The sequence below is a fragment of the Rhinopithecus roxellana genome, chromosome 12, assembly GCF_007565055.1.
Source record: "Rhinopithecus roxellana isolate Shanxi Qingling chromosome 12, ASM756505v1, whole genome shotgun sequence".
Taxonomy (NCBI): Eukaryota; Metazoa; Chordata; class Mammalia; order Primates; family Cercopithecidae; genus Rhinopithecus; species Rhinopithecus roxellana.
Window position 1 is genome coordinate 17370501 of NC_044560.1, and position 27622 is coordinate 17398122.

The window sequence follows — 27622 nt, forward strand, 5'->3', positions numbered from 1 at the left end:
ATTTAGGAGATTTCACACTCGGCTGTTTGGCCTAGCCCAGTGAAGTCCCTTTTCATCACGCAACCCTAATGACTCTTCTGGCTGTCACTACCGTCTGGTATTGCCAGCGATCTGACTAAACTGTCTTGCAAAAGTTTGCAACATTCGTCCGAGGCGGACTACAACTCCCAGAATTCCGGGCTCTTCCCGGTGCTGATTGGCGGAGCCACCGGCTCCAGGGGGGGAGCTTCCCCCGCCTCCCCGAGGGAACAGACCTCTGATTGGCTGGACCGCGGGGCTTTTGTGTCCCCCCCCCCTCCCCCCGAGACCGCAGCGGGCTGAGCTGCTGGTGTCAGAGCCCGGCGAGCGCTGGCAGTTCCGCGGCGGGGATGCTGAGGAGCGCTGGGTCCGCGAGCAACCCTGGCCCCTGCGGACTTCCAAGGCCGTGAAAACCCCTGCGCTGCGGCCCTTCCCAGGCCCCCGAGGCCGTTCGCCGTTCCCGAACCCCGACTTGGGGAAGAGTCCAGCACCGCAGCGGCAGTTCTCGGATTCCGGAGCGTTCTGGAGCCCCGAGAGACGCCCCGGGGTTCTAGAAGCTCCCCGGCGGCGACCAGTCCCGGCTTCCTTCGGGCGTCCGTCCGAAACCCGCTCGGGTGCACGGGTCGTCGGCGAGCCGCGACCGGGTCCTGGCGCGCACCATGATCGTGGCGGACTCTGAGTGCCGCGCGGAGCTCAAGGACTACCTGCGGTTCGCCCCGGGCGGCGTCGGCGACTCGGGCCCCGGAGAGGTAAGCGGCGGCCGCGCGACGCCCCTCTTCCCCGGAACCCCGAGCCGCGTCTGAGCCGCAGGCTGTCCGGAGCTGAGTCGGTGTGTCCCGGGCTCGGGGAGGGAAAACCGAGCGCGTAACCCGGGACCCCGGTTGCATCAACTGGCAGCCGCGGCCCTCGACACCCCTCCCCCCTCCCCCGCCCCCTCCCTCTCCCTCTCTCTCCCTCTCCCCTTCCTTCTCCCCCTCCCCCCTCCCCCCCGGGGCCGCGGATCCTTCCTCGTCTCCCTCGGACTCCTGGCCAATGAGGGAGAAGCCTTCTAGAGGCTCTCCGGGCTTTGGGCTCCTGAGCGTCTTCAAGTCCAGGCAAATCCCGGCCGGAGCGGCCCGACCACTCCTCCTCCCCGCCCCCTTCCGCGGAGTCCCTTCCTCTTCGCGGGGGCCGGCGGGCAGAGGACCCTTCCTGGGGTGCGTCCCGGCTTCTGTCCCCCAGTGCGGGGCGTAGGCACCTGGGACTGGCCAGCGAAAGTCGACCTCACCCCCTGACCCCAGCACTCCTGCTTTGGAGGGAGAGCGCAGGGGCTCTGGGGGCTTGGCTGGCCGCCCGGTACGCGGCGGCGGCAGCCAAAGCTCGGGAGAGAGGGGACAACCCCCTTCCAGGCTTCCGAAGCCAAGCGCGGGTCAGGCTGTGCCCTGCTAAGTAAGTCGTCTGAGGACCCAGAAGTTTGTTTTCCAGAAATTCCTCCCCCGCGCTCCCTTCGCGCCGTTCCCCCCCGCCCCCCCCCCCGCCTTCGCACCCCGGCATAGCCCGCAGGGGTTTTGCAGGGAGGCCGGGAATTAGGCTGGACCTAACCAGACTGACAATTCGCACTCCTCCACCACTACCAGCAGCAGCGATAATGGACATCTTATCATTTATTATGCACCTACTAGATACTAGGCTCTGAGTTTTTTTCGCCTTTAATCTAAGTCCTCAGGACTAAACCAGCAAAATACAAGCTACGCTATAGCCCCATTTTACAGGAAGAGCTTTGAGGCCCACGATGGGCTCAGAAAGAGGCTTTCTTCACCAACCCCAGTGGATAACTTGTTCTTCGGCCTTATGATTTCCTAGATTGCATGGCACTGTGAGCTTCTAGTTGCTTTAGTTTACAGGCCTAGAGTGTGGTTGAGGTTGTATTCTGGACCTGGGATTTGGTTGAGTGCTGTGTGACCCCAGGAAAATCCCTGCTCTTCTCTGAGTAACGTGGTTTCTGGGGATCCTACCTCTGTCAGTACGTGGTTTGTGCCCTGGTTTTTGTTAGCTTGCTTACCCTTCCCTGCCATGATTTAGGAGCGCCATGTGGAGGAATGGCTCTTCTGCAGCTTCTCAGCGGGGTGACTTCTTTGGAAAGATGGAAATAATGTTACTATTGAGAACACTGGACACTAGAGCGCAAGAGAGCTGGGTTCATGTCTCAGCCCTCCTGCTAACTTGCTGTGTGTGGCTTAGCCAGTCATCACTTCTCTGATTCCCATGGGGATTTTACAGTGTCTCCAAGGGATTGTTGGGAGAATTAACTCAGAATACAATCAAAGGCTGAAGCACCGTGACTGGAACATAGTAACTGCATGAAACTTGCTTGCTATTATCAGAATGTGGCCATGGCATGCACAGCTTTCTCCAGAGTGCCTCACAAGGGGGTGCCCGAGCCTGTTCCTGAGATCAGACACTGTACACCCCTCTCTGGGACAGTGCCTGGGAACTGGTCTAGGGAGAAAAGGCTTTGAGGGAGGGATCTTTACACAGAAGCCATGTTTCCTCAGTGGAAAAAACTGATGCTATCTGGGAGGTTTCTTTTTCTTTTTCTTTTTCTTTCTTTCTTTCTTTCTTTCTTTTTTTTTTTGAGATGGAATCTTGCTCTGTTGCCCAGGCTAGAGTGCAGTGGCATGATCTCAGCTCACTGCAACCTCCATCTCCCAGGTTCAAGCAATTCTCCTGCCTCAGCCTCCCTAGTAGTTGGGATTGCAGGCATGTGCCACCACGCCCAGCTAATTTTTGTATTTTTAGTAGAAACAGAGTTTCACCATGTTGGCCAGGCTGATCTCGAACTCCTGACCTCAGGTGATCCACCTGCCTTGGCCTCCCAAAGTGCTGAGATTACAGGCATGAGCCACCTCACCTGGCGTATCTGGGAGGTTTCCGTGTATTCCTCTCTCTTGAAAAAAGAGGACTTTGGGATGGTTTCTGCTTTGAGTGGCATCCTTAGAAGACAGCAGGGTGCCGATCTTTGAGTCAGGTGTCCGGGGCCCAAGAGATGACCCAGGCGTGCAGCTCCCTTAACTCCCTGTCACTTCACCACATACTCCCTTTCAGGAGCTCATTGCCTTCAGATGTGTGTATCTTCAGAACGTTCCAAGGACTTCACTCTAGCACTGGTAGTATTAGGCTCCAGAATAACTTTCTTGGCCGGATGCAGTGGCTCATGCCTGTAATACTAACACTTTGGGAGGCTGAGGCAGATGGATTGCTTGAGCCCAGGAGTTCAAAACCAGCCTGGACAACATGGTGAAACACCGTCTCTACAAAATATACAAAAGTTAGCCAGGCATGGTGGTGTGTGCCAACTACTTGGAAGGCTGAGGTGGGAGGATTGCTTGAGCCTGGGAGGCAGAGGTTGCACAGTGGCTCACACCTGTAATTTGAGCACTTTGAGAGACTGAGGTAGGTGGATCATGAGGTCAGGAGATCGAGACCATCCTAGCTAACACGGTGAAATCCCATCTCTACTAAAAATACAAAAAATTAACTCTATGTGGTGGCACACACCTGTAGTCCCAGCTACTCGGGAGGCTGAGGTAGGAGAATTGCTTGAACCTGGGAGGCAGAGGTTGCAGTGAGCTGAGATTGCTCCACTGCACTCCAGCCTGTGTGACAGAGTGAAACTCCGTCTCAAAACAAAACAAACTTTCTCAGACATCATTTCTTCTTCAGGGAAGCCCTTCCTCCCCCACTAGATAAGTCCCCTTGCACACCCTCCTCCAGTCCCCCTTCTCCATGTAGGAGCTTTGGTCCCAATTATGTGAAACAGTCCCTTGCTGGAGATACCCTGCAGGTCTCATCCCCAGCACTGCTCTTTGCACCTAATAAGTGTTCGTGACTAGTTGCCCCTTGTTGGCTTAGCTGACTCTTGTGAACTCTTCCAGCCATGGTGTCAGATCTGAATTGTGCCCATTTGGAAGAGGACCTTTCTGAGCCTCCCTGCCCTGTCTCCAAAGAAAGAATTATTTCTCTCTGGGTGGTTGGGAGGAATTGGCACAATCAGATGTGTAAAGCACTTAGCGTGGTGCCCAGCTCATGATGGGCAAACAAGTGTATGGCACCACTCACTCACACCCCCTCCACCCTGCCCACTCTAAGGCTGGAGGTCCAGGGCTGCTTGGGCTATATTTCTGTGTCGTCTTCTCAGGCGTAAACCCAGGAAAATATCTGAATTCAGCTGGGGGCAGGCAAAGGAGAAATAGTGTCTGTTCCTTCCCAACTGGCAGAGTGGGTAACCAGGTGTCTGTAGCTGAGTCGAGGTATAGACTCTATAAAGGATAATATAGGGTAACCAATAATAAAGTCTGGGGCTTCTCCAAGAAGAGGATATGGGTAGTGGACTGAACCCTTGGAAGCCAGACTGAGCTGGGTTCAACTCTCCAAGGCTGGGACCGTTTCCCAAAGCTGTTATTATGAAGTGGAATGGACCTTAGAAGCCAGACAGTCCTGGGTTCAGATCTCAGATTGGCCACTTGTCAGCTGGTGCCTGACCTTTGAACCCTTAATCTTTCCTTGTGTGCAAAGTAGAGACTCTGCCGCCACCCAAAAACAAATGAAAATTAGATGGAACCTGTGCGCAAGTACCTTAGCTATTTTAAAAGTTAACATATAGTCAGTGCTTAAATTATGATCCATGCCAGGCATGGTGGCTCATGCCTGTAATCCCAGCACTTTGGGAGGCTGAGGCGGGAAGATCACTTGAGCCCAGGAGTTTGAGACCAGCCTGGGCAACACAGTGAGACTTCATCTCTATTTTAAAAAAAAAAGCCGGGCATGGTGGCTCAAGCCTATAATCCCAGCACTTTAGGAGGCCGAGGTGGGAAGATAACGTCTCTACTAAAAATACAAAAATTAGCTGGGCGTGGTAGTGCACCCTTATAATCCTAGCTACTTAGGAGGCTGAGGCAGGAGAATTGCCTGAACCCGGGGGGCGGAGGCTGCAGTGAGCTGAGATCGCGCCACTGCACTCCACCCTGGGTGACAGAGTGAGACTCCGTATCAAGAAAAAAGAAAAAAATAGGAACCAGGCACAGGTCTGGGGCCATTACCTCTTTTTACAGTCTGCCCTAAAGTACAGGTAGTGCATGTGAAATTAATGCTTAGCCAGTGGTAACCAGCCTTGTTACGTACCACTATTATTACTGACTCCCCACTCCAGGGAACTGGGGCAGGATGGGCTGACTTGGAGGGGTCATTTCTTGGCAGCGGTATGCTGCCCTGCCTGCTTCCTCTGTCAGGTTCAGGGAAGCATTCAAGGTATTAGAGCCATGGATTCAAATCTACTTGGTCTTGCCTTTAGGGCTTTATACTATCTGTTCCCTCTAGCTGGAATGCTGGTCCCCCTAGTTTTTGGGGTGTTTGTTTTGAGACGGAGTTTCACTCTTGTTGCCTGGGCTGGAGTGCAATGGCGCGATCTCAGCTCACCGCAACCTCTGCCTCCTGGGTTCAAGCAATTCTGCCTCAGCCCCCCAAGTATCTGGGATTCAGGCATGCACCACCACGCCTGGCTAATTTTTTGTATTTCTAGTAGAGACGGAGTTTCTCCATGTTGGTCAGGCTGGTCTTGAACTCCTGACCTCTGGTGATCCACCCGCCTCGGCCTCTCAAAGTGCTGGGATTACAGGTGTGAGCCACCACACCCAGCAGGAGCGTCTATTCTTTTTTTTTTTTTTTTTTTGAGACGGAGTCTCGCTCTGTCACACAGGCTGGAGTGCTGTGGCCGGATCTCAGCTCACTGCAAGCTCCGCCTCCCAGGTTCACGCCATTCTCCTGCCTCAGCCTCCCCAGTAGCTGGGACTACAGGCGCCGCCACCTCGCCCGGCTAGGTTTTTGTAGTTTTTAGTAGAGACGGGGTTTCACCGTGTTAGCCAGGATGGTCTCCATCTCCTGACCTCGTGATCCGCCCATCTCGGCCTCCCAAAGTGCTGGGATTACAGGCTTGAGCCACCGCTCCCGGCCAACCTGTTTGTTTTTTAAGAGAGGGTGTCTTAATGTGTTGCCCAGGCTGGTCTCAAATTCCTAGCCTCAGGTGATCCTCCCCCACCAAGCCTTCCAAAGTACCAGGGTTACAGGTGTGAGCCACACTCCCTAGGCCCCCTAAATCTTTACAGGCCTTGCTGCCTTCTCATCATTTAAATAACAGCTCAAAGACCACCTCCTCAATTACTTTTCCTGTCTAGTTACACTAAAATATTGCACACTCTCCCTCCCTATCATACAGTTACTGGTTTATTTCACTCACTTTATAGAATCTGTGCTTTGAAATCCTATTTATCAGATTCTGAATTATATGAAAGCCGAGGGCTTTGTCTTTTCATTGCTGTATTCTTACTGCTTGCAATGTAGCCATCAAAAATATTTGTTGAGTGAACAAATTAATTCTGTTTCCACCTAGAAAGCACTTAGCATAGTGCCTTATACTTGAGAAAGTGATCAATAAATGGTGTAAACAATGGTCCTCACCCTAGCTGTTATGCTGGGGCCCCACCCCAGACAACTGAATTAGAATTGTGGGAGGTGGGACCTTGGCATTGTTATTTTTGTAAAGCTTCTCAAAGCATTCTAATGTACTGCTTGGGTTGAGAAGCCCTTGTTTGATACAGTAAGGAAGTTAATTATACCTGACTTTCATTAAGTGCTTATTGTGATGGAGGTATTGAGGTAAGCTACACAGTGTTATCTCATGAAATCTTCATCACTAGCCAGTGAAAGTAGATACTATTATCCCCATTATTTGGTAAGGAAACTGAGGCTCGTAAAGCTAAGGGATAGCAGGTGATGGAGCTGTCATTTGAGCTCATGCAATTTGTGTCAAGAGCCCCATCTTTTTTTTTTTTTTTTTTTTTTTTGAGACAGGGTATTGCCTGTTGCTCAGGCTAGAATGCTGTGGTACGATCATAGCTTGCTGTAACCTCAAACTCCTGGGCTCAGGCAATCCTCCTGCCTCAGCAGCCTCATGAGTAGCTGGGACTACAGGTTGTGTGCCACCATGCCCAGCTAATTTACGATTTGTAGAGACAGGGGTCTCACTATGTTTCCCAGGCTGGTCTCGAATTCCTGGCCTCAAGGGATCCTCCTGCCTCAGCCTCCCAAGGTGCTGGGATGAGCTGCTGTGTCAGCCCAGGGCCCCTATCTTTTAACTGCACTGTATATTGTTGTTGTTATTGCTGAAAATGTTGATGGATCGAGACCCATGTCTTAGAGCTCCTTCTTTTGACAGTTCCTGGGTCAGATTTTGGAGTGAGTTGGGATCCCAAGGCTATTCCTGTCCTTCCCTAGCACCCCTGATGGGCCCTCTCTGCCTCCGCCAGTTCTGCTCCACCCTACCCTGCTGTGGCTTGCTGTTCTGTCCTCAGGTCCCCTGAGGTGGAGGCCCAGTTTGTGGAGTCAGCAATCCTTATCTCCTTTACAGAGCTGTGGGGCTTTTTCTTTGGTGAGGGGGGAGGGAAGCTCCAAAGGGGAGTGTTTAGGGATTGTGGTGGTTACTACGCTGAACTTGGACCAGCCTGGCGGGGAAGTTCCCAGAAGTGTGGGCTGAAAGGGGCCTGCACAGTCAGCTCAACTCTCTTTTTGAAGGTAGCTGGGCTACTTTACCTGCCAGGATTAAGGCCTAGAGAGTTTAGGCCTTTAACTTTCCCAGAGCCACATAGCAAGTTAGTTGCAGAAATGGTACCTACTCCAGAGACTTTGTATTTGTCGTCTTCTGGAGTCCCAGAGCTCTGCCTCCTCAGTGGGCTTTTGGCCATCTGAGAAGGAAGGTTCAATTTTAGTTTTTAGTTCCCAGATATCTGAGGGCTGGTACTAAGTCTAGAACTTAATGGGGAGGGGAGAACTGGGCGCCTCCTATCCCTGTCCAGTGAGGGCATGGCTCTGATTTGGGTAAACTGTAACCAAGGCCAGTGCTGAGAGCCACTTCCACTCTCGGATTAACAAAATAAATGAATAAGTAGAGCATCCTTCCTGAACCCCATCTCTAGGACTAGGAGAAGCAGATGTAGTGAGTACATGATTTTAGTGGTTTCTAAAGAGGCTCCAGCATATACAGGTCAAAATGGTTGCTTCCATCAGCCCTGTACACCCTGCTCGGATTCCCTCCATGCCTTTCTGCTTTCTCTGTCTTCATTCACAGACTAGTATGAATGGCCTGGCAGCTGCTGTCCACTAAATGTGATCTGGTAGCAGGGAAACAAGACAGACAATTTGATGACAGTGTTTTTAGAAGCAAAAACCCTGGGAATTTTGGGGTCATAGGTGAGGGGTTCCTAAATGCCATGGTTTAACTTTGCAAAAGGAGTGACCAGTAGGACTGGGCCAGTAATTTTATCTGGAAGCCCATGGGAAGGGGAGGTGGGATTTTAAGTCAGCTGATCAGATTTATATTCAGAAAGTTAATGTGGCTACTGGGTAGAGGATGGATAGGAGAGGCCGGGGCTGAGGAGGCCAGGGGACAACTGGTGAGGCTGTGAGTAGTGGTCCAGACAAGAGGGGGTGTTAGTTGATGAGGTGTTGGTGGTGGGAGGACAGATAAGCAGCCAGGCATGGTGGCTCTCATCTGTAATCCCAGTGCTTTGGGAGGCCAAGGCAGGAGGATCCATTGAGCCCAGCAGTTTGAGGCTATAGTAAGCTATGACTGCATCACTAAAGAAGAAGAAGCCAGTCGCAGTGGCTCATTCCTGTAATCCCAGCACTTTGGGTGGTTGAGGTAGGCAGATCACCTGAGGTCGGGGGGTCGAGACCAGCCTGGCCAACATGGAGAAACCCTGTCTCTATTGAAAATAAAAAATTAGGCGAGCGCGGTGGCACATGCCTGTAATCCCAGCTACTTGGGAGGCTGAGGCAGGAGAATCGCTTGAACTCAGGAGGTAGAGGTTGCAGTGAGCCGAGATCACGCCATCGCACTCCAGCCTGGGCAACAAGAGTGATACTCCGTCTCAAAAAAAAAAAAAAAAAAAAAAAAAAAAAAAAAAAAAAAGGAAGAAGAAGAAAGAAATGAACGTGTGAGAGAAATTGAAGCTGCTTCTGAGGCACCTGGGGTACTTGGCTGCCTGGCTCCAGGGTGCAAACTGTGGGGTGTTCTTGTGTAAGTTCTCTAGGACCACTGAGAAGGTGGCCTTCTGGAGAAGCATGGTGGCTATATAGTTCCTTCTCCAGCATGGTGGCTATATAGTTCCTTTTCCAGGACCCTCCCATCCCACATGCTGGGATTCCTGGGTCCCAGCCCAGTTCCTGAAGAACTCAGCCTGGAGTGAGCCCTCTTTCTTGCTTACCCTTCCAAACACGCATTTATCTTCCTACCTGGCTCCACCATCCAAAGGATGCTAGAAAGGTGGGTTTAACAGTTCAGTGGAGTCCCTTGGATAGGAGGAAGAAGCTGGATAGGTAATAATCCTCTTTATTCTCCCTTATCCTGCGGACTAACCTCCATGTGTTTCCCCCCAGGAGCAGAGGGAGAGCCGGGCTCGGCGAGGCCCTCGAGGGCCCAGCGCCTTCATCCCCTTGGAGGAGGTAAGCTTGGAAGGGATTAGGGATCTTTTTTCCCTGGGAAGAAAGGACATGGCATATTGGTGGGCAGGCGTCTTTTCCTGTTCCTTAAATTGCAGCTTTTAAACTATTCCTTTCTGATTTCTGATTCATTTAATTCACAAAACGGCTCTGTGAAGCAGGCACTATCAACTTCATTTTACTGGGAAGAAACAGGCTGAAAGAAATCAAGTGCTAATAGCCAGGTAGTGGCCAAACTTTTTTTTTTTGCATGGCCAAACTTTTGATTCCTAGATCAGTGCCTGTTTCCCTTAAGAAGATAGAACTATCTATGTTTATCTTCTCATTCCTGACCGTACATATATTACATATTCTTTTCTGTTTCAAAAGTAATATATGTTTATTATTTTAAAAATTTCCATTGTTTCAGAAAGCTCTGATCTCCTGTATCTTCCTACACCCTGCAGAGATCATCACTGTTAACCATTTGCCAGTGTTTACTGTGCTTTGTTCAAGCCAATACTTACTTTCAGTACAGAACCAAGGTCATAGTTTACAACTTGTTTTTTTGTTTTGTTTTTCACTTAATACAAGAAAGACATCCTTCATCTACTGAGTCAGTTCATTCATTCATTTACTTAACATATCTAGTTGAATGATTAATCTGTGTGAGGCACTGTTCTGGTTGCTTGGGATACAGCAGTGAACAAGACAAAAATCTTTGCCATTGTGGAACTTATATTCTAGTGTGTTGGGCTAGTGGAGGTACCTTCAAAACATACAGAAAAAGGTAAAACTAGTTTCCTTATTTTCTTTGGCCTTCAGTGAACAAGGACAAATTTTTTGTTTCACGGGTGCAGTGGATCACGCCTGTAATCCTGGCACTTTGGGAGGCCGAGGCAGGCAGATCACAAGGTCAGGAGATAGAGACCATCCTGGCTAATACGGTGAAACCTCATCTCTACCAAAAATACAAAAAATTAGCCGGGCGTAGTGGTGGGCACCTGTAATCCCAGCTACTTGGGAGGCTGAGACAGGAGAATGGTGTGAACCCGGGAGGCGGAGCTTGCAGTGAGCCAAGATCACACCACTGCACTTCAGCTTGGGCAACAGAGTGAGACTCAGTCTCAAAAAAGAAAAATTTTGTTTCCTCTCCTCTTTGCTTTTCCTATATGTGTAGGGCGAGTAGTTAATGAGGTAACAAACGTTTAACCTCCCTCTAAACCCCCTGTTCCTCCACTTCTTGGTAAATGTAAGGCGAACAACCACTTGCTGATTATTTATGTCTGTGGCCCAGAATTCTAAGCTCAGGTATTGCTCTTGTGTTTTATTTTTTTCATTTATAAATGACCACTCTTTTTTTTTTTCTTTTTTTTGAGATGAAGTTTCGTTCTTGTTGCCCAGGCTGGAGTGCAATGGCGTGATCTCGGCTCACCGCAACCTCTGCTTCCCGAGTTCAAGCAATTCTCCTGCCTCAGCCTTCTGAGCAGCTGGGATTACAGGCATGCGCCACCACGCCCAGCTAATTTTGTATTTTTAGTAGAGATGGGGTTTCTCCATGTTAATCAGGCTGGTCTCGAACTCTGGACCTTGGGCGATCTGCCCATCTCTGCCTCCTAATGTCCTGGGATTACAGGTGTGAGCCACCGTGCTCGGTCCACTCTTTTATAATAAAGAAAAGAAACAGGCAGCCAGGTGCAGTAGCTCACACCTGTAATCCCAGCACTTTGGGACGCCGACATAGAGGGATCACTTGAGCCCAGGAGTTCGAGACCAGCCTGGACAACATAGTGGGACTCTGTCTCTATTTAAAAAAGAAGAACGAAATAGGCTTTGGAGTTCATCTGGATTTGAATCTGATTCTGTCATTTATAAGATCTGTGACTTTGAGCAAGGAACAAAACTTCCTGGTTTCCTCATCTGGCAAAGTGGGGGAAATAATAGTATTCACCTCACAGGCTTATTGGCAAGATCCCATGAAATCATGCAGAGAAAACTGTAAGCTCAGAGATGGCATGGAGACAGCACTCAGGAAATGTGAACTATTTTGCACCCGCCCCCGTGGTTATATGCATTTGCGGTGTTAGAATAGACACTCCTGGCCGGGCGCGGTGGCTCAAGCCTGTAATCCCAGCACTTTGGGAGGCCGAGACGGGCGGATCACGAGGTCAGGAGATCGAGACCATCCTGGCTAACACGGTGAAACCCCGTCTCTACTAAAAATACAAAAACTAGCCGGGCGAGGTGGCGGGCGCCTGTAGTCCCAGCTACTCGGGAGGCTGAGGCAGAAGAATGGCGTAAACCCGGGAGGCGGAGCTTGCAGTAAGCTGAGATCTGGCCACTGCACTCCAGTCCGGGCGACAGAGCGAGACTCTGCCTCAAAAAAAAAAAAAAGAATAGACGCTCCTGCTGGGTGTGGTGGCTCACACCTGTAATCCCAGCACTTTGGGAAACTGAGGCAGGTGGCTCACAAGATCAGGAGATCGAGACCATCTTGGCTAACATGGTGAAACCCCGTCACTACTAAAAACACAAAAAATTAGCCAGGTGTGGCGATGTGTGCCTGTAGTCCCAGCTGCTGGGGAGGCTGAGGCAGGAGGATAGTGTGAACCTGGGAGGCGGAGCTTGCAGTGAGCCAAGATCGCACCACTGCACTCCAGCCTGGCCGACGTGGCGAGACTCTATCTTAAAAAAAAAAAAAAAAAAAAAAAGATACTCCATGAAGGGAGGAGAAACCATACTTTTACTCTCTGTACCCTAGCTTTCCTACCTAAAAGTGGAGAAACGGAACTCCAATTTTGTTGTTGTGAGAGTTAAATAAGTTAAAATATGCATGCTTGAACAGTGCTTGGCACATAGCGTCGTATGTGTAAGTACTGGCCATTATTATATAAGGTACCTAATAAGTATTCATTGAATCAGTTATTAAAATATCTGATTCTCCCCATTGTTTCTTTTTGGACATGGTGGTGGTTTTTAGTTTCTTGCCATTAAAAACCCACTGGAAGAATACACTGGTCTCTTTGATGAGTGCAGCAGGAGGGAAACCCATGCTGTCCTCCCCTTTGCTTGGCAGGTCCTTCGGGAGGGGACCGAGAGCCTCGAGCAGCACCTGGGGCTGGAGGCACTGATGTCCTCTGGGCGAGTAGACAACCTGGCAGTGGTGATGGGCCTGCACCCTGACTACTTTACCTGCTTCTGGCGCCTGCACTACCTGCTGCTGCACACGGATGGTCCCTTGGCCAGCTCCTGGCGCCACTACATTGCCATCATGGTGAGCCTCTCTGGGCCTGACGCTTGGAGAGGTGGCTTTGTGGGGGGGTCTGTCCTTTGATCTCTTTTCTGGGAGCTTTGTGAACTGATCCATAGACAAGGAGGGAAGGCGGCATAGAGCAGGGAAAGCCCTGGCTTTCTATAACTGTAGAGTTTTTGGTTTTTTCTTGGAAGGAAAATTTTAGGTTTTGAAGAAAGGAATCATTAGTGCTTGCAAACTGAGGTGCAAAAAGGAATCAGGTGGCCTGCAAGCTGGTGGCAGAGCTGGGGTTACTTAGAACTTAGGTCTCCTGCCTCTTGGGCAACAGTGAGCCCTACAACCTCTCCCTTGATGGGGTACCCACCCTGAGCCAGGCACAAAGGGAGGAGGGTGACTCAGGCTCTGTCCACTACCTCCGCAGGCTGCTGCCCGCCATCAGTGTTCTTACCTGGTAGGCTCCCACATGGCCGAGTTTCTGCAGACCGGTGGTGACCCTGAGTGGCTGCTGGGCCTCCACCGGGCGCCCGAGAAGCTGCGCAAGCTCAGCGAGATCAACAAGTTGCTGGCGCATCGGCCATGGCTCATCACCAAGGAGCACATCCAGGTGCAGGGGACAGAGAGACGGGTGTCTGAGGGAGCACAGAGGCCTGGCTGGTGCCTGGTGGGTAGCCCAGGGCAGGCACTGAGCAGCTCTAACCTCCCTTTTTGTCCCCTCCAGGCCTTGCTGAAGACCGGCGAGCACACCTGGTCCCTGGCCGAGCTCATTCAGGCTCTGGTCCTGCTCACCCACTGCCACTCGCTCTCGTCCTTTGTGTTTGGCTGTGGCATCCTCCCTGAGGGGGATGCAGATGGCAGCCCTGCCCCCCAGGCACCTACACCCCCCAGTGAGCAGAGCAGTCCCCCGAGCAGGGACCCGTTGAACAACTCTGGGGTAAGTCACGGGCCTGGGTCTTGATCGGGGAGGAAACAGGCATGACCTCTGGTCCTTGGGTAGAAGCTACTGCTTCCCAATCTTTGGTGCCTGCACTACCTGCTGCTGTGAGAGACCATAGAAAAGTTATTTGACTTTGGAGCTCAGTTTCCTCATCTGTGAAATGGGGAGATAAGACCCTCTACTCACACTGGGCTGTGAGGCTCAAAGGCTGTTGGTTTCAGCACTTTAAAACTGCGAAGTTTACCTTTTACTGAATAATGTGGCCTTGTTTGTTTTAATACAAAAATACAGATACTTTAAAAATTTCCTGTCAGGGAAGTTGTGTCTATTCTGTAGCTTTGTAAATGTCACTTTAGGAAGCACAGACCCATGTGCTTTCCAGCACAGTGGCTGGCACAGAGGATGCCCTAGGCCTTTGTGAGCATTAGGAAGGCCTGGCCTGTGGGAAGGATGTGTGGAGCTTCCCAGAGGCCGAAGGAGGAGGAGGAGTTGGTCACCACTGGCCCTCTCCTGCAGGGCTTTGAGTCTGCCCGTGAAGTGGAAGGCACTGATGGAGCGCATGCGGCAGCTGCAGGAGAGCCTGCTGCGGGACGAGGGGACGTCCCAGGAGGAGATGGAGAGCCGCTTTGAGCTGGAGAAGTCAGAGAGCCTGCTGGTGACCCCCTCAGGTACAGGATCACAGGCATCCAGGCTCCTGGGGCTGCTCCTTCTTAGGCTATCTCTGGTCGGGAGGAGCTGCCTCCTGCATTCTAGAGGCAGCCACATCTCAGCTTCCCATCCAAGAGGTTCTGAGCCTGGGCCTTGAGCTCAGACCTGGCTTTGAATCCTGAACTGCTAGCCTTTCTGGCTGTGCGACCACTGACGAGTCACTTCCTATCTCAGGGCTTCAGGATTGCTGTGTGGGGTTAGTGGGGCAGTAGAAGCAAAGATCTTAGCACAGAGCCTGGCCCAGGGGGAACCCCTCCACAAATAACTTCCACTGTTACTGTTACCAGGGGTCTCACTTCATGGATCCATGGGCCTGATCCACCCCCTCCACAAGGCCTGGCTCCAGCTGAAGTCTTGCCCCTACTCACTGTAGCAAGGGGCTTTTTTGGCCCTCTATTCTGCCTTCCCCTCCCCCTTTTGGTGATTAATCAGGAGTGGACGCCTGCATGCCCCATGCCTCAGCCTCACTGTGACCTCTTTCTGGTCCTCAGCTGACATCCTGGAGCCCTCTCCACACCCAGACATGCTGTGCTTTGTGGAAGATCCTACTTTTGGATATGAGGACTTCACCCGGAGAGGGGCTCAGGCGCCCCCCACCTTCCGGGCCCAGGTGGGGCTCTCTCTACTACTCTTGGCCATTGCTCCACATTTACGAACATGCAGTGGGTGGATAGTTTGAGTAGTTATAGAGTTAGGTACCCAGCTGGGCATGGTACCTCACACCCGTAATCCCAGCACTTTGGGAAGCCAGGGTAGGAGGATTGCTTGAGCCCAGGAGCTTGAGACTAGCCTGGGCAACATGGCGAAACCCTGTCTCTACAAAGACATTTAAAAAATTAGCTGGAAGGTGGTGCATGCCTGTAGTCCCAGCTACTTGAATGGCTGAGGTGGGAGGATCACTTGAGCTAGGAGGTCAAGGATGCAGTGAGCTGTGATTGCACTACTGCGCTCCATCCAACCTGGGTGACAGCAAGACCCTGTCTCAAAAAAAAAAAAAAAAAAAAATAGAGTTGGGTACGTTATTTCCCTCAAGATTCCACAAGGGCAGTGGGGTCCCTGTGAATCCTTAAGGAACCCATCTATACCCTCAGCTCAGGAGTTGGTGATCATAAGGAGAAGGTCATCACCAAAGTGTACCTTCCTTGACCTCTGAGGCCCAGGGCAAGCAGCACATTAGGTTTATGGCACCAGGAAGGAGAACTGTGGAAATCCAAGGTCCAGAGGATGGGGGTCTCTCTGGCTGGTCTTGGGCTCCAAAGACTCACCAATCCCTTCCCACCTACCTAAGGATTATACTTGGGAAGACCATGGCTACTCACTGATCCAGCGGCTCTACCCTGAGGGTGGGCAGCTGCTGGACGAGAAGTTCCAGGCAGCCTATAGCCTCACCTACAATACCATCGCCATGCACAGCGGTGTGGACACCTCCGTGCTCCGCAGGGCCATCTGGAACTACATCCATTGCGTCTTTGGTATCAGGTGAGCCCATGTCCCTTCACCTGGGGCACGTGTGTGCTGCGAGTCTTCATTCTGCGTTCACGGTTGTTTCCGTTTTCTTTTTGTTTTTGTTTTTTTTCTTTTCCTTTCTTCTTGCCTATACTATTTTTCAAATCAAATTGTGATATTGAAAGATGATAGTACTCATTGTTTGAACGTTGTAAATGAAACTCTTTAATTGCACTCCCAGAGATACCTATTGTGTGATATGTATGTACATATATATACATACACATACACATATATACACATATACATACATATACACATACATACTATATATATATATGTAGAGAGAGTTATGTTTGTATTTCCATTCCAAGTAGTAATTCTTCTCTCATAATAAATAAGGATAACATAAATGCTCAGTAGGAGACTTTAAATAATGATACATCTATTCAGTGAAATATTATGCAGCTATTACAAATTACAATAGGCTGGGCGCAGTGGCTCACACCTGTAATCGCAGCACTTTGGGAGACCAAGGCGGGTAGATCATGAGATTAGGAGTTAGAGACCAGCCTGACCAACATGGTAAAACCCCGTTCTACTGAAAATACAAAAATTAGCTGGGTGTGGTGGTATGCATTTGTAATCCCAGCTACTCAAGAGGCTGAGGCAGGAGAATCGCTTGAACCCTGGAGGCGGAGGCTAAAGTGAGCCGGCATTGCGCCACTGCACTCCTCCAGCCTGGGTGACAGAGCAAGACTCCGTCTCAAAAAAAAAAAAAAAAAAAAAAAAATTACAATAGAGGCCAGGCGTGGTGGCTCATGCCTGTAATCCCAGCACTTTGGAAGGGCAATGTGAAAGGATTGCTTGAGAAACAGGAGTTCAAGACTAGCCTGGGCAACATAATGCAACCTCCATCTCTACAAAAAATTAAAACATTTGCCTGTGTGGTGGCATGCACCTATAGTCTCAGCTACTTGGGAGTCTGAGGTGGGAGGATCTCTTGAGCTCAGGAGGTCAAAGCTTCACTGAGCCATCATTACACCACTGTACTTCAGCCTGGACAACGGAGCAAGACCCTGTCTCAAAAAAAAAAAAGATGTCTATTTATATTTCCGTGGGAAAATATTCAGACTGTATTGAGAGAAAAGAAAGCTAATTACCAGCAGAAATCTTCTTTATGTTCTTTTTTATATTAAATAGTTTGTGCATGCATGGAAAATGTATGGAAGGCTACACACTAAAATACTGTTTAGTAGTGATATCTCTGCATACTATTATATGATGAATTACATTTTCATCTTTTTGCTTGTTAAATCTTCTCTGATTTTTGTAAGTTGATGGGATCAGATTTGACATGTCCTGTAATTTTCTCTATCTGTGAACTACCTTATCAGCACGAATAGATATTTTATTATTTATTTATTTATTTTTAAAGAGACGGGGTCTTGCTCTATTGCCCAGGCTGGTCTTGAAGTCCTGGGCTCAAGCAGTTCTCCTGCCTCGGCTTCCCAAAGTGGTGGGATTGCAAGCATGAACCACTGTACTCAGCCTGTTTTATGCTTTTAACCACTGCATGGTATCTGTGAGCATGGATGTATTGTGATCATTCAGTCATTTCCCTATTATTGGATATTTAGGTTGTTTGCAGATTTTCACTATTACAAACACCATGTGCGCTCACTAATCTTACGCATAAGTTCTTGTAGATAAATCCTAGATGTGAAATTACTTGCCAAGGATATACGTAGAACAATTAATTGTTTATTTAAAATAAAACAGCTGGGAGTGGTGGCTTGAACAATTAATTTTTTATTTAAAATAAAAAATCTCAGCTGGGAGTGGTGACCTACACCTATAACCCCAGCACTTTGGGAGACTGACGCGGGTGGATCACTGGAGTCCAGGAGTTCGAGACCAACTTGAACTACATGGTGAAACCCCATCCCTACAAAAAATAACAAAAATTGACTAATTTATTATTGACTCCTGTAGTTCCAGCTACTTGGGAAGCTGAGGCAGGAGGATCCCTTGAGCCCGGGAGGCAGAGGTTGCAGTGAGCTGAGATCATGCCACTGTGCTCCAGCCTGGGCAACAGAGCAAGACGCTATCTCAAAATAAATAAAATTGAAAAACACAGATAACAGAAAAGAAAATAAAGGCTGGGCGCAACGGCTCACACCTGCAGTCCCAGCACTTGGGGAGGCTGAAGCAGGAGGATTGCATGAGGCCAGGAGTTTGTGCCTCAGCCTGGGCAACATAATTAAGACCTATCTCTACAAAAAAATAAAAACTAGCTGAGTGTGGTGGTGCATGCCTGTAGTCTCAGGTATTCTAGAGGCTGAGACAGGAGGATCACTTGTGTCCAAGAGCTCAAGGCTGTAGTGAGCCATGATTGTACCACTGCCCTCTAGCATGGGCAACACAGCAAAAAATAAAATAAAAATTATCCATTATACTGTCTGCTCTTACTGTTACCAGTTATCTCCTTCCTGTCTTTTTTCTTTTCTTTTCTTTTCTTTTTTGAGATGATGTTTCACTCTTGTTGCCCAGGCTGGAGTGCAATGGCGTGATCTTGGCTCACTGCAACCTCTGCCTCCCGGATTCAAGTGATTCTCCCGCCTCAGCCTCCTGAGTAGCTGGGATTACAGGCATGAGCCACCCATGCCCAGCTTTTTTTTTTTTTTTTTTTTTAAATCAATTAATTAATTGATTTTTTTTTTTTTTTTTTTTTTTTTTTTTTTTTTTTTGAGACGGAGTCTCGCTCTGTCGCCCAGACTGGAGTGCAGTGGCCAGATCTCAGCTCACTGCAAGCTCCGCCTCCCGGGTTTACGCCATTCTCCTGCCTCAGCCTCCCGAGTAGTTGGGACTACAGGCGCCCGCCACCTCGCCCGGCTAGTTTTTTTTTTGTATTTTTTAGTAGAGACGGGGTTTCACCGTGTTAGCCAGGATGGTCTCGATCTCCTGACCTCGTGATCCGCCCGTCTCGGCCTCCCAAAGTGCTGGGATTACAGGCTTGAGCCACCGCGCCCGGCCAATTAATTGATTTTTGAGAGGAGTCTCGCTCTGTTGCCCAGGCTGGAGTGCAGTGGTGCAGTCTCTGCTCACTGCAACCTCCACCTCCCAGGTTCAAGCAATTGTCCCTGCCTCAGCCTCCTGAGTAGCTGGGAGGGATTACAGGTGCCCGCCACCACGCCCAGGTAATTTTTTGTATCTTTAGCAGAGATGGGATTTCACCTTATTAGCCAGGATGGTCTTGATCTCCTGACCTCATGATCCGCCCACCTTGGCCTCCCAAAGAGCTGGGATTACAGGCGTGAGCCACCGTGTTTGGCTTTTTTTTTTTTTTTTTTTTTTTAAAGACAGGAGTCTTACTCTGTCGCCCAGGCTGGAGTGTAGTGGAGTGATCTCAGCTCACTGCACCCTCCAACTCCTGGGCTCAGGTGATCCTTCTGCCTCATCTCCTTAGTAACTGGAACTACAGGTGGGTGCCACCATGCCCAGCTAATTTTTGCATTTTTAGTAGAGATGGTGTTTCACCATGTTGTCCAGGCTGGTCTCAAACTCCTGACTTCAAGTGATCTACTTGCCTCAGCCTCCCAAAGTGCTGGGATTATAGGCATGAGCCACCACACCTGGCACCTTTCTTTTTCTATGCACAGGTAACAAAAGCATATATAATTTACAAAAACAAAATAAGTTGCCATTTCTTTCCCTACTCATTTAAATTATTTTATTCATTTACTCAAAACATGAGCATGTTTTAGTGAACACATGAGTTTTTTTCCTGCCTTTCTCACCTAATAGTTTATACCAAACACCAAAAAATTACCCCCAGTTTTAAAAAAGGTACGTGTTCGTTATAGAAAGTTTGTGTTTCTGTGTATTACTAGCTGTAAATCATATTTCACTGAATGGGTTGAGCTATACTTAATGAACCATCCTCTTACTCTAGTCACTAGTAGGTTTCCAACTCATGGCTGGCCAAGGACAGGCTGCTTAGAGTGTGGCTTAGGCTGGTTTCCGCTCAGCCCTCAGGTCCAGGCTTCTCTGCTCTCCAACGTGGTCCTTGCTCCTATTTCTTTGTCTTCCGAATCTGGCCTCCAGTTTTCAGCCAGTCATTCCTCCATCTACACTGATCTGTTTTGACATTGGCTCCCCTTGCTCACTAGACTGGGGATGACTAAGTGGCTTGTAGACTCATCACCAACTTGCTTTTTGGCTTTCAAGAAGTTAGTCATCTTCTCCAGGGCTTAGGTTGCCCATTTATAGAATGAGTACAAGCTCCTTTTTACCCTTATCCTCTTCCTTCTCCACTGACTTCCTCCTCTACCTTCCATGGCCTTTACTATAGAGTAGTGGATGTGGCCCCTGAGCTAGGCAGAGCTGGGTTAAAAACCCATTCCTGGCCGGGCGTGGCGGCTCACGCCTATAATCCCAGCTACTTGGGAGGCTGAGGCAGGAGAATTGCTTGAACCCAGGAGGCTGAGGTTGCGGTGAGCTGAGATCATGCCATTGCACTCCAGCCTGTGTGACAGAGTGAGACTCCATCTGAAAAAAAACACCATTCCTTGCTGTATTAACTAGGGCAAGTGACTTCCTTTCTCTGAATCTGTTTCCTCATCCATAACATGGAGTTGATGAATATAGTAGATTGCATACACCCTCCAGTCATATACACAATAGTGTAGAGTAGTTTTGAGGATTCCACATGGCGCATAGTTGGTATTCAATACAGCATGCTCATTCTCTGCATTCCTTGAAGTGGTCCCCTGCCAATGTGGCCTGTGATACATGATATCAGCTGTTTCTCCTGACTTTTTTTTTTTTTTTTTTGAGACGGAGTCTCGCTCTATCACCCAGGCTGGAGTGCAGTGGCTGGATCTCCGCTCACGGCAAGCTCCGCCTCCCGGGTTCATGCCATTCTCCTGCCTCAGCCTCCCAAGTAGCTGGGACTACAAGCGCCCGCCACCTCGCCTGGCTAGTTTTTTCTATTTTTTTAGTCAAGATGGGGTTTCACCGTGTTAGCCAGGATGGTCTCGATCTCCTGACCGTGTGATCCACCCGTCTCAGCCTCCCAAAGTGCTGGGATTACAGGCTTGAGCCACCGCGCCCGGCCACTCCTGACTTTTCTTTTCTTTTCTTTTCTTTTTTTTTTTTTTTGAGATGGAGTTTCACTTTTGTTGCCCAGGCTGGAGTACAATGGTGTGATCTTGGCTCACCACAAACTCCGCCTCCTGGGTTCAAGCGATTCTCCTGCCTCAGCCTTCCCGAGTAGCTGGGATTACAGGCATGGGCCACCACGCTCAGCTAATTTTGTATTTTTAGTAGAGATGGGGTTTCTCCATGTTGGCCAGGCTGGTCTCGAACTTCTCACCTCTGGTGATTTGCCCGCCTCAGCCTCCCAAAGTGCTGGGATTCCAGGCGTGAGCCACCGCGCCCGGCCTACCTTCTGACTTTTCTCAACACTCTCTTCTTTCCTCTATAGGGTGGGATTAGGGGGAGGGAGCTGCCTCTTGGAGGACAGCATGAGTAATGCTGCTGGGACCTTTCCATCCAGATATGATGACTATGATTATGGGGAGGTGAACCAGCTCCTGGAGCGGAACCTCAAGGTCTATATCAAGACAGTGGCCTGCTACCCAGAGAAGACTACCCGAAGAATGTACAACCTCTTCTGGAGGCACTTCCGCCACTCAGAGAAGGTATGACCTATACAGGCAGGGCAGGATGGAAGTAGACAAGCCCAGCCAATGGAGAGGGCAAGGGGTTAGGACCCAGTGAGGGTCCCCAGACTGAGTCTGTCCTGCTAGGTGGGACACCTGGGCCTGTTGCTCTGGATTGAAGTTCCTATTCCACTGTGTGATTTCAGAGTCTGTTTACTCACCTGTAAAATGGGAATGTGGGTGCCTGCTTCACATTAGTGGTAACTTGGTGGACCTGGGCTTAAATCATAACACTATCTCTTGATAGCAATGTGACTTTCAGCAAGTCACATTATCTCGCTGAGGTTTTTTTTTTTGTTTTGTTTATTTGTTTGTTTGTTTGAGGTGGAGTCTCCCTCTCTTACCCAAGCTGGAGTGCAGTGGCACAATCTTGGCTCACTGCAACCTCCGCCTCCTGGGTTAAAGCGATTCTCCTGCCTCAGCCTCCTGAATAGTTGGGACTACAGGCGTGTGCCACCACCCCTGGCTAATTTTTTGTATTTTTAGTAGAGATGGGGTTTCACTACGTTGGCCAGGCTGGTCTCAAACTCCTGACCTCAAGATCCACCCGCCTCAGCCTCCTAAAGTGCTGGAATTACAGGAATGAGCCACTGCGCCCGGCCGTTTTAGCTTTTTTTTTTTTTTTTTTGAGACGGAGTCTCGCTCTGTCGCCCGGGCTGGAGTGCAGTGGCCGGATCTCAGCTCACTGCAAGCTCCGCCTCCCAGGTTTAGGCCATTCTCCTGCCTCAGCCTCCCGAGTAGCTGGGACTACAGGCGCCCGCCACCACGCCCAGCTAGTTTTTTGTATTTTTTAGTAGAGACGGGGTTTCACCGTGTTAGCCAGGATGGTCTCGATCTCCTGACTTCGTGATCCACCCGTCTCGGCCTCCCAAAGTGCTGGGATTACAGGCTTGAGCCACCACGCCCAGCCCATTTTAGCTTTAAGGAATACAGAGCTTAGTCATGATAGGAGTGAATGTGCTTGTCCTTGTACTAAACTGCTCAGAGCCTTAGCAGAGGCCAGGGCAGCTCTGTAGGAAAGGAAATGGTGAGGTAAGTGGGTCAGGGATCGAGGCAGTCTGGGAGGGGTGTGGGGGAGTGAGGAGTGACATCAGTTGCCAATGTGCCATCCTCTGTGCCCCAGGTCCACGTGAACTTGCTGCTCCTGGAGGCGCGCATGCAAGCCGCTCTGCTGTACGCCCTCCGTGCCATCACCCGCTACATGACCTGACTCCCGAGCAGGGCCTGGGTCCGGACCAGCTCCCCACAAGGACTTCTCTGTCTGGAGATAGCCCCAGACCCTTTTGTGTCCCATGCCCACCCTCCCCACGCTGGAGTGGGCTTGTGTGTGATGTGCAGTCCCCAAGCCACACCCTCCCTTTTCCTCATTGGAATGGACAGTTCATTGCACTGACTCTGGGATCTCAGCCCTGTTCCTGGGAGCTGGAAGAGCACTAGGAGATCCCAAGGGACCACACCCTTCCTCCTTCTCCTGCCCCCAGAGGCAGAGGGCACAGGAAAGAAGACGGGCCAAGCTCGGACATATATGCCACAAATGTTGTGGCCTTCCTTAACTGGGAAGTCCCTGGCTGGCCCCCAAGGGAGAGGGGCAAATGCCTCCGGGACTGACACTCCAGGCAGGTTTGCCTTCTCTCCCCTGTCATTCCCAGATTTCATTACCTCCCACTTGCCACTCACCCGTCAATGTGAAAGTCAGGGTCACAGCTGGTCTGTGTGTCTAGTTCCCTAAAAGCCTGTTCTGTTGGGCACGCTGAAGCTGTTGTCCAAATCCTAGTTCAGTTTTTTGACTTCCTTTGCCCTTTTTTCCTTTTCTCCATGCTTGATGGTGTGAGGCCTCAGGAGAGAGGCCAAGTACATAAAAAAAGCAGATTATCTCTAGAGAGTTTGAGCCTTTGCTGGTCACATTGCCTTCTGAAGAGGAGAGAGTATTAGATTATAAATCCTCTTTACTTTGGTTCTTTATGCTTGAGGTTCCAACCTAGAGCCACAGTCAGCATGTGAGAGGAGGAGGAGAGGGGGAATTCTGTTCTCCCAGAGCTGCACCTGCCTCGCAGAGGCCAGCACCTCACTCTCCTGCCTCCAGTGGCTCTGCTGCAGATGTTTGCCAAAAAGTTGAGCCTTTCTAGATGGCTTAGGTGGCACCATGACTCAGTAGGAGGGGCAGGAGGCACCAGGGTTCTTGTTTGGACCCTGCCCCTGGGCCATGGCCAGGTGACCATGGCTACATTGCCAAACCTCTGACTGCCATAGCTGCAGCCTGAGAGGGTGGGTCTGAGTCCCCACAATGTCTGAAGCTGCCCCTGGGATTCTCAGGCTAACCTGCCAACAGCAAGTGGATTTTCTTGTAAGATCTTGAAGGCCTCCAGAGACCCCACTTCTGTAGCCAGTGTCTCCTGGGTGCCTTCTGAGGACTCCCACCCCCATACCAGTATCTCATCTGTCCCCTCTGCTGGGGCTTAAGTGGATTGCTTGGAGGCAAAAGCAGCCAAGGACTGATCCCAGTCACTTTCTGTAGCAAACGACTGTGAATTATGACTTTTCTTGCCCTTCTCGCAATCTGTGCCTCCTCTCTGACCGGTTTGGAGGGCAGTGAAGAAAGGCAAGGGCCATGCTGCTGCTGTGCAAGGCAGGAGAGGAGCCTGGCCAGTGTGCCACATTTCATACCCGTGCAGGCACGGAGAAGCAACCGGCACCCCCCTCAGGCCTGAAAGTTCTCCCTGCAAGAAGGTGTGCAGGAGAGAAGAGGCCCCGGCATGGGGCTTTGGGTTCTAGAGGGGATGTGATGACTCTGTAAATGTGCACTGGCTGGGTGGGGAGTGGTATCCAGTGTTCAAGTGCAGAAATCTTTGGCTTTGCTACCAGTTCCATATGATGAGAAATAAACGTTCGCTGAGGTTTTGTTTCATACTCCTTCTTTATGGACTGTTTTTGCAATTTCCTGAAGGTCATGGTTCACCTTGTAGCAGACAGAGAGCTGTGATTGCATCATGGGCCTGACCTGATAGCCCCTGTCCTGCCAAGAACTTGTGCCCAGTGACTGTAGGTTGGGACTGTTGGCACTGAAAGTCTACTTGTCCCTTGGCCATCAGTCCTGTCACCCCTCTGTGGCTGCCCTGGCATTGTGGAGTAATAATGATCATGGTACTTTTCTAAGCCTGGCCAGGGGCTGGGTACTTGGAGACCATTCCTCTGAATCTGCAGCAATCCTGCAAGAGAATTGAGACAGGTGAAGTGACATTGTTGAGGCCACATAGCTAAACAGTGGGGGAGCCAGAACTGCTCCCTGCTCTGCTTGACCCTGAGGCCTTGACATTTTATCTGCTGTTCTGTCCACTACTGGACTTCCCCTGTGACAGAGAGGCTGTTTGAATCTGGAAGGACCCCCTTGTGTCCCCAACCCCACTGCATTATGATTGCCTGCTTCTCATCCTTCCCCCTCCAGCACCAAGGAGACAACACCAGGAACAAAGAGTTAGATGCAGCCCCCAAGCTGTGCCAGTGCTGTTTATGGCTGTGTGACCTTGGTCAAGCTTCTCTGGGCACCAGGAACTAGTTAGCTTATCAGGAAAACCACATCATATAAGAGCTAAGACCACTCCTGCGGGCTTCCTACTTCCTCTAAATACTGCTGTCAGAAAACTAGGTCATTTCCAGGCAGCCTCCCCTGCTGGACTTTGTGTTCCCCTTTCCCTTGAGATACGTGTTCATTTTTGCAGGATTCCTGTACACTTAGCTTTCCTCTAGAGTCATTTGAGAGAGTGTGGGAGAAAGTGAATCACACTTGGAGTACAGAACTTGGATTCTGGTTCTGATTGAGCCACTCACTATATCGCTGGGGAGACTGATGAATTTCACTGTGCCTCAAGTTTCCTCGGCCATAGAAATGGGGATAAAAGTTTTCCATTTTTTTTCCAGTTGGCATGCCTTGGGTGTTTGAGATGGAGTCTCGCTGTGTCACCCAGGCTGGAGTACAGTGGCATAATTTCGGCTCACTGCAACCTCCGTCTCCCGGGTTCTAGCACTTCTCCCACGTCAGCCTTCCTAGTAGCTGGGATTACAGGCACATACCACCAAGCCCAGCTAATGTTGCTATTTTTAGTAGAGACAGGGTTTCACCAAGTTGGCGAGGCTGGTCTCGAACTCCTGAACTCAAGTGATCCACCTGCCTCAGCCTCCCAAAGTGCTGGGATTACAGGCATGAGCCACTGGGCCCAGCCTACATGGCATGCATTGAGTGTGACTGTTGCTAAATGTTTTCAAATTTAATCTCCCAATCTTCACAACAACCCTGTGAGGAAAGGGTCTGTTCCCTTTCTATAGATGTGGAAATGGAACCTCAAATGAGAATCGGGGGAACACCAATTTAACTGACAGAACCAATTCAAATTCCAGCTTTGACATTCCATGTCTGCCTGATCATGAGCAAGTTGCTTCAATACTCCCTCCTCAATTTCCTTATCTATGGGATGGGATTAATACCTAAGGTTACAGGAGGGTTATGAGGATTAAATAATGCATACAACCCACCTAGCACAGTTCAGGTACCTGGCACCTAGCATTCGTGAGCTGTTCAGGATTCAGAAATTTGCCCAAGGTCATACAACTGAGGTAGAACTTGAATCCTTGTCATTCCGATTCCAGAGTTCTTTGTATTGGGTTTTTTTTTTTTTTTTTTTTGAGATGGAGCTGGAGTGCATTGGTGTGATCTCGGTTCACTGCAACCTCCCCAGGTTCAAGTAATTCTCCTGCCTCACCCTCCCCATGTTACCGAGGGTGGTCTTGAACTCCTGGGCTCAAGCGATCTGCCCGCCTGCCTCAGCCTCCCAAAGTACTGGGATTACAGGTGTGAGCCACCATGCCCAACCCTGTATTGCATTATTTTTGTCTCCAAAGTGCCTAAATCCTCAATATGCATTTAAAAAAAAAAATCATGGCTGGTCGCGGTGGCTCATGCCTGTAATCCCAGCACTTTGGGAGGCCGAGACGGGTGGATCACGAGGTCAGGAGATCGAGACCATCCTGGCTAACACGGTGAAACCCCGTCTCTACTAAAAATACAAAAAAAACTAGCCGGGCGAAGTGGCGGGCGCCTGTAGTCCCAGCTACTCGGGAGGCTGAGGCAGGAGAATGGCGTAAACTCGGGAGGCGGAGCTTGCAGTGAGCTGAGATCTGGCCACTGCACTCCAGTCCGGGCGACAGAGCGAGACTCCGCCTCAAAAAAAAAAAAAAAAAAAAAAAAAAAAATTAGCCAGGTGTGGTGGTGGGCGCCCATAATCCCAGCTACTCGGGAGGCTGAGGCCTGAGAATTGCTTGAGCCTGGGAGGCAGAGGTTGCAGTGAGCAGAGATCAAGCCATTGCACTCCAGCCTGAGTGACAGAGTGAAACTCTGTCTAATAAATAAATAAATAAATATTTTAAAAATCATGTTAAATTTTCATACGGAATTGAAAACAGCTTCAGACTGAATCTAATGAATCTATTTTAGACTTCTATCCTTCAACTCAAGACTTGTGCACATCTACCCAGGTTGGAATTTGCAGGAGGTTGTTGGTAGCTCAATTATTTTTCTTTTGTTTTTTTGTTTGCTTGTTTGTTCTTGTTTTTGTTTTGAGACAGAGTCACATGCTTGGTTTGAGAACTGGTGAGAGTGAGTAGAAAAAGGAACTGGGGCCGGGCATGGTGGCTCACGCCTGTAATCCCAACACTTTGGGAGGCCAAGGCAGGAGGATCACCTGAGGTCAGGAGTTTGAGACCAGCCTGACCAACATGGTGAAACCCTGTCTCTACTAAAAATGCAAAATTTAGCTGGATGTGGTGGCGCATGCCTGTAATCCCAGCTACTCAGGAGGCTGAGAGAGAAGAATCACTTGAACCTGGGAGGCAGAGGTTGCAGTGAGCCGAGATTGTGCCATTGCACTCCAGCCTGGGCAACATGAGTGAAACTCCTTCCCCCCAGCACACACACACACACACACAGCCGAGTCTCCTCCAGCAGGTTGCATTCACCAGTGCCCTACAGCAGGTGGA

General features: G+C 49.9%; 1 protein-coding gene across 1 annotated transcript; it reads left to right on the plus strand.

The window, feature by feature from the left end:
• The first annotated feature begins 284 nt into the window (after window positions 1-284).
• On the plus strand, window positions 285-24502 carry SESN2 (sestrin 2). Its single transcript, XM_010380350.2, is given in 11 exon segments — window positions 285-767; window positions 9487-9552; window positions 12605-12802; window positions 13203-13385; window positions 13500-13712; window positions 14232-14258; window positions 14260-14383; window positions 14915-15033; window positions 15712-15902; window positions 21430-21574; window positions 22719-24502. Coding segments are annotated over 11 exon segments (1443 nt in total). The 5' UTR covers window positions 285-677; the 3' UTR covers window positions 22806-24502.
• The last annotated feature ends 3120 nt before the right edge of the window (window positions 24503-27622 follow it).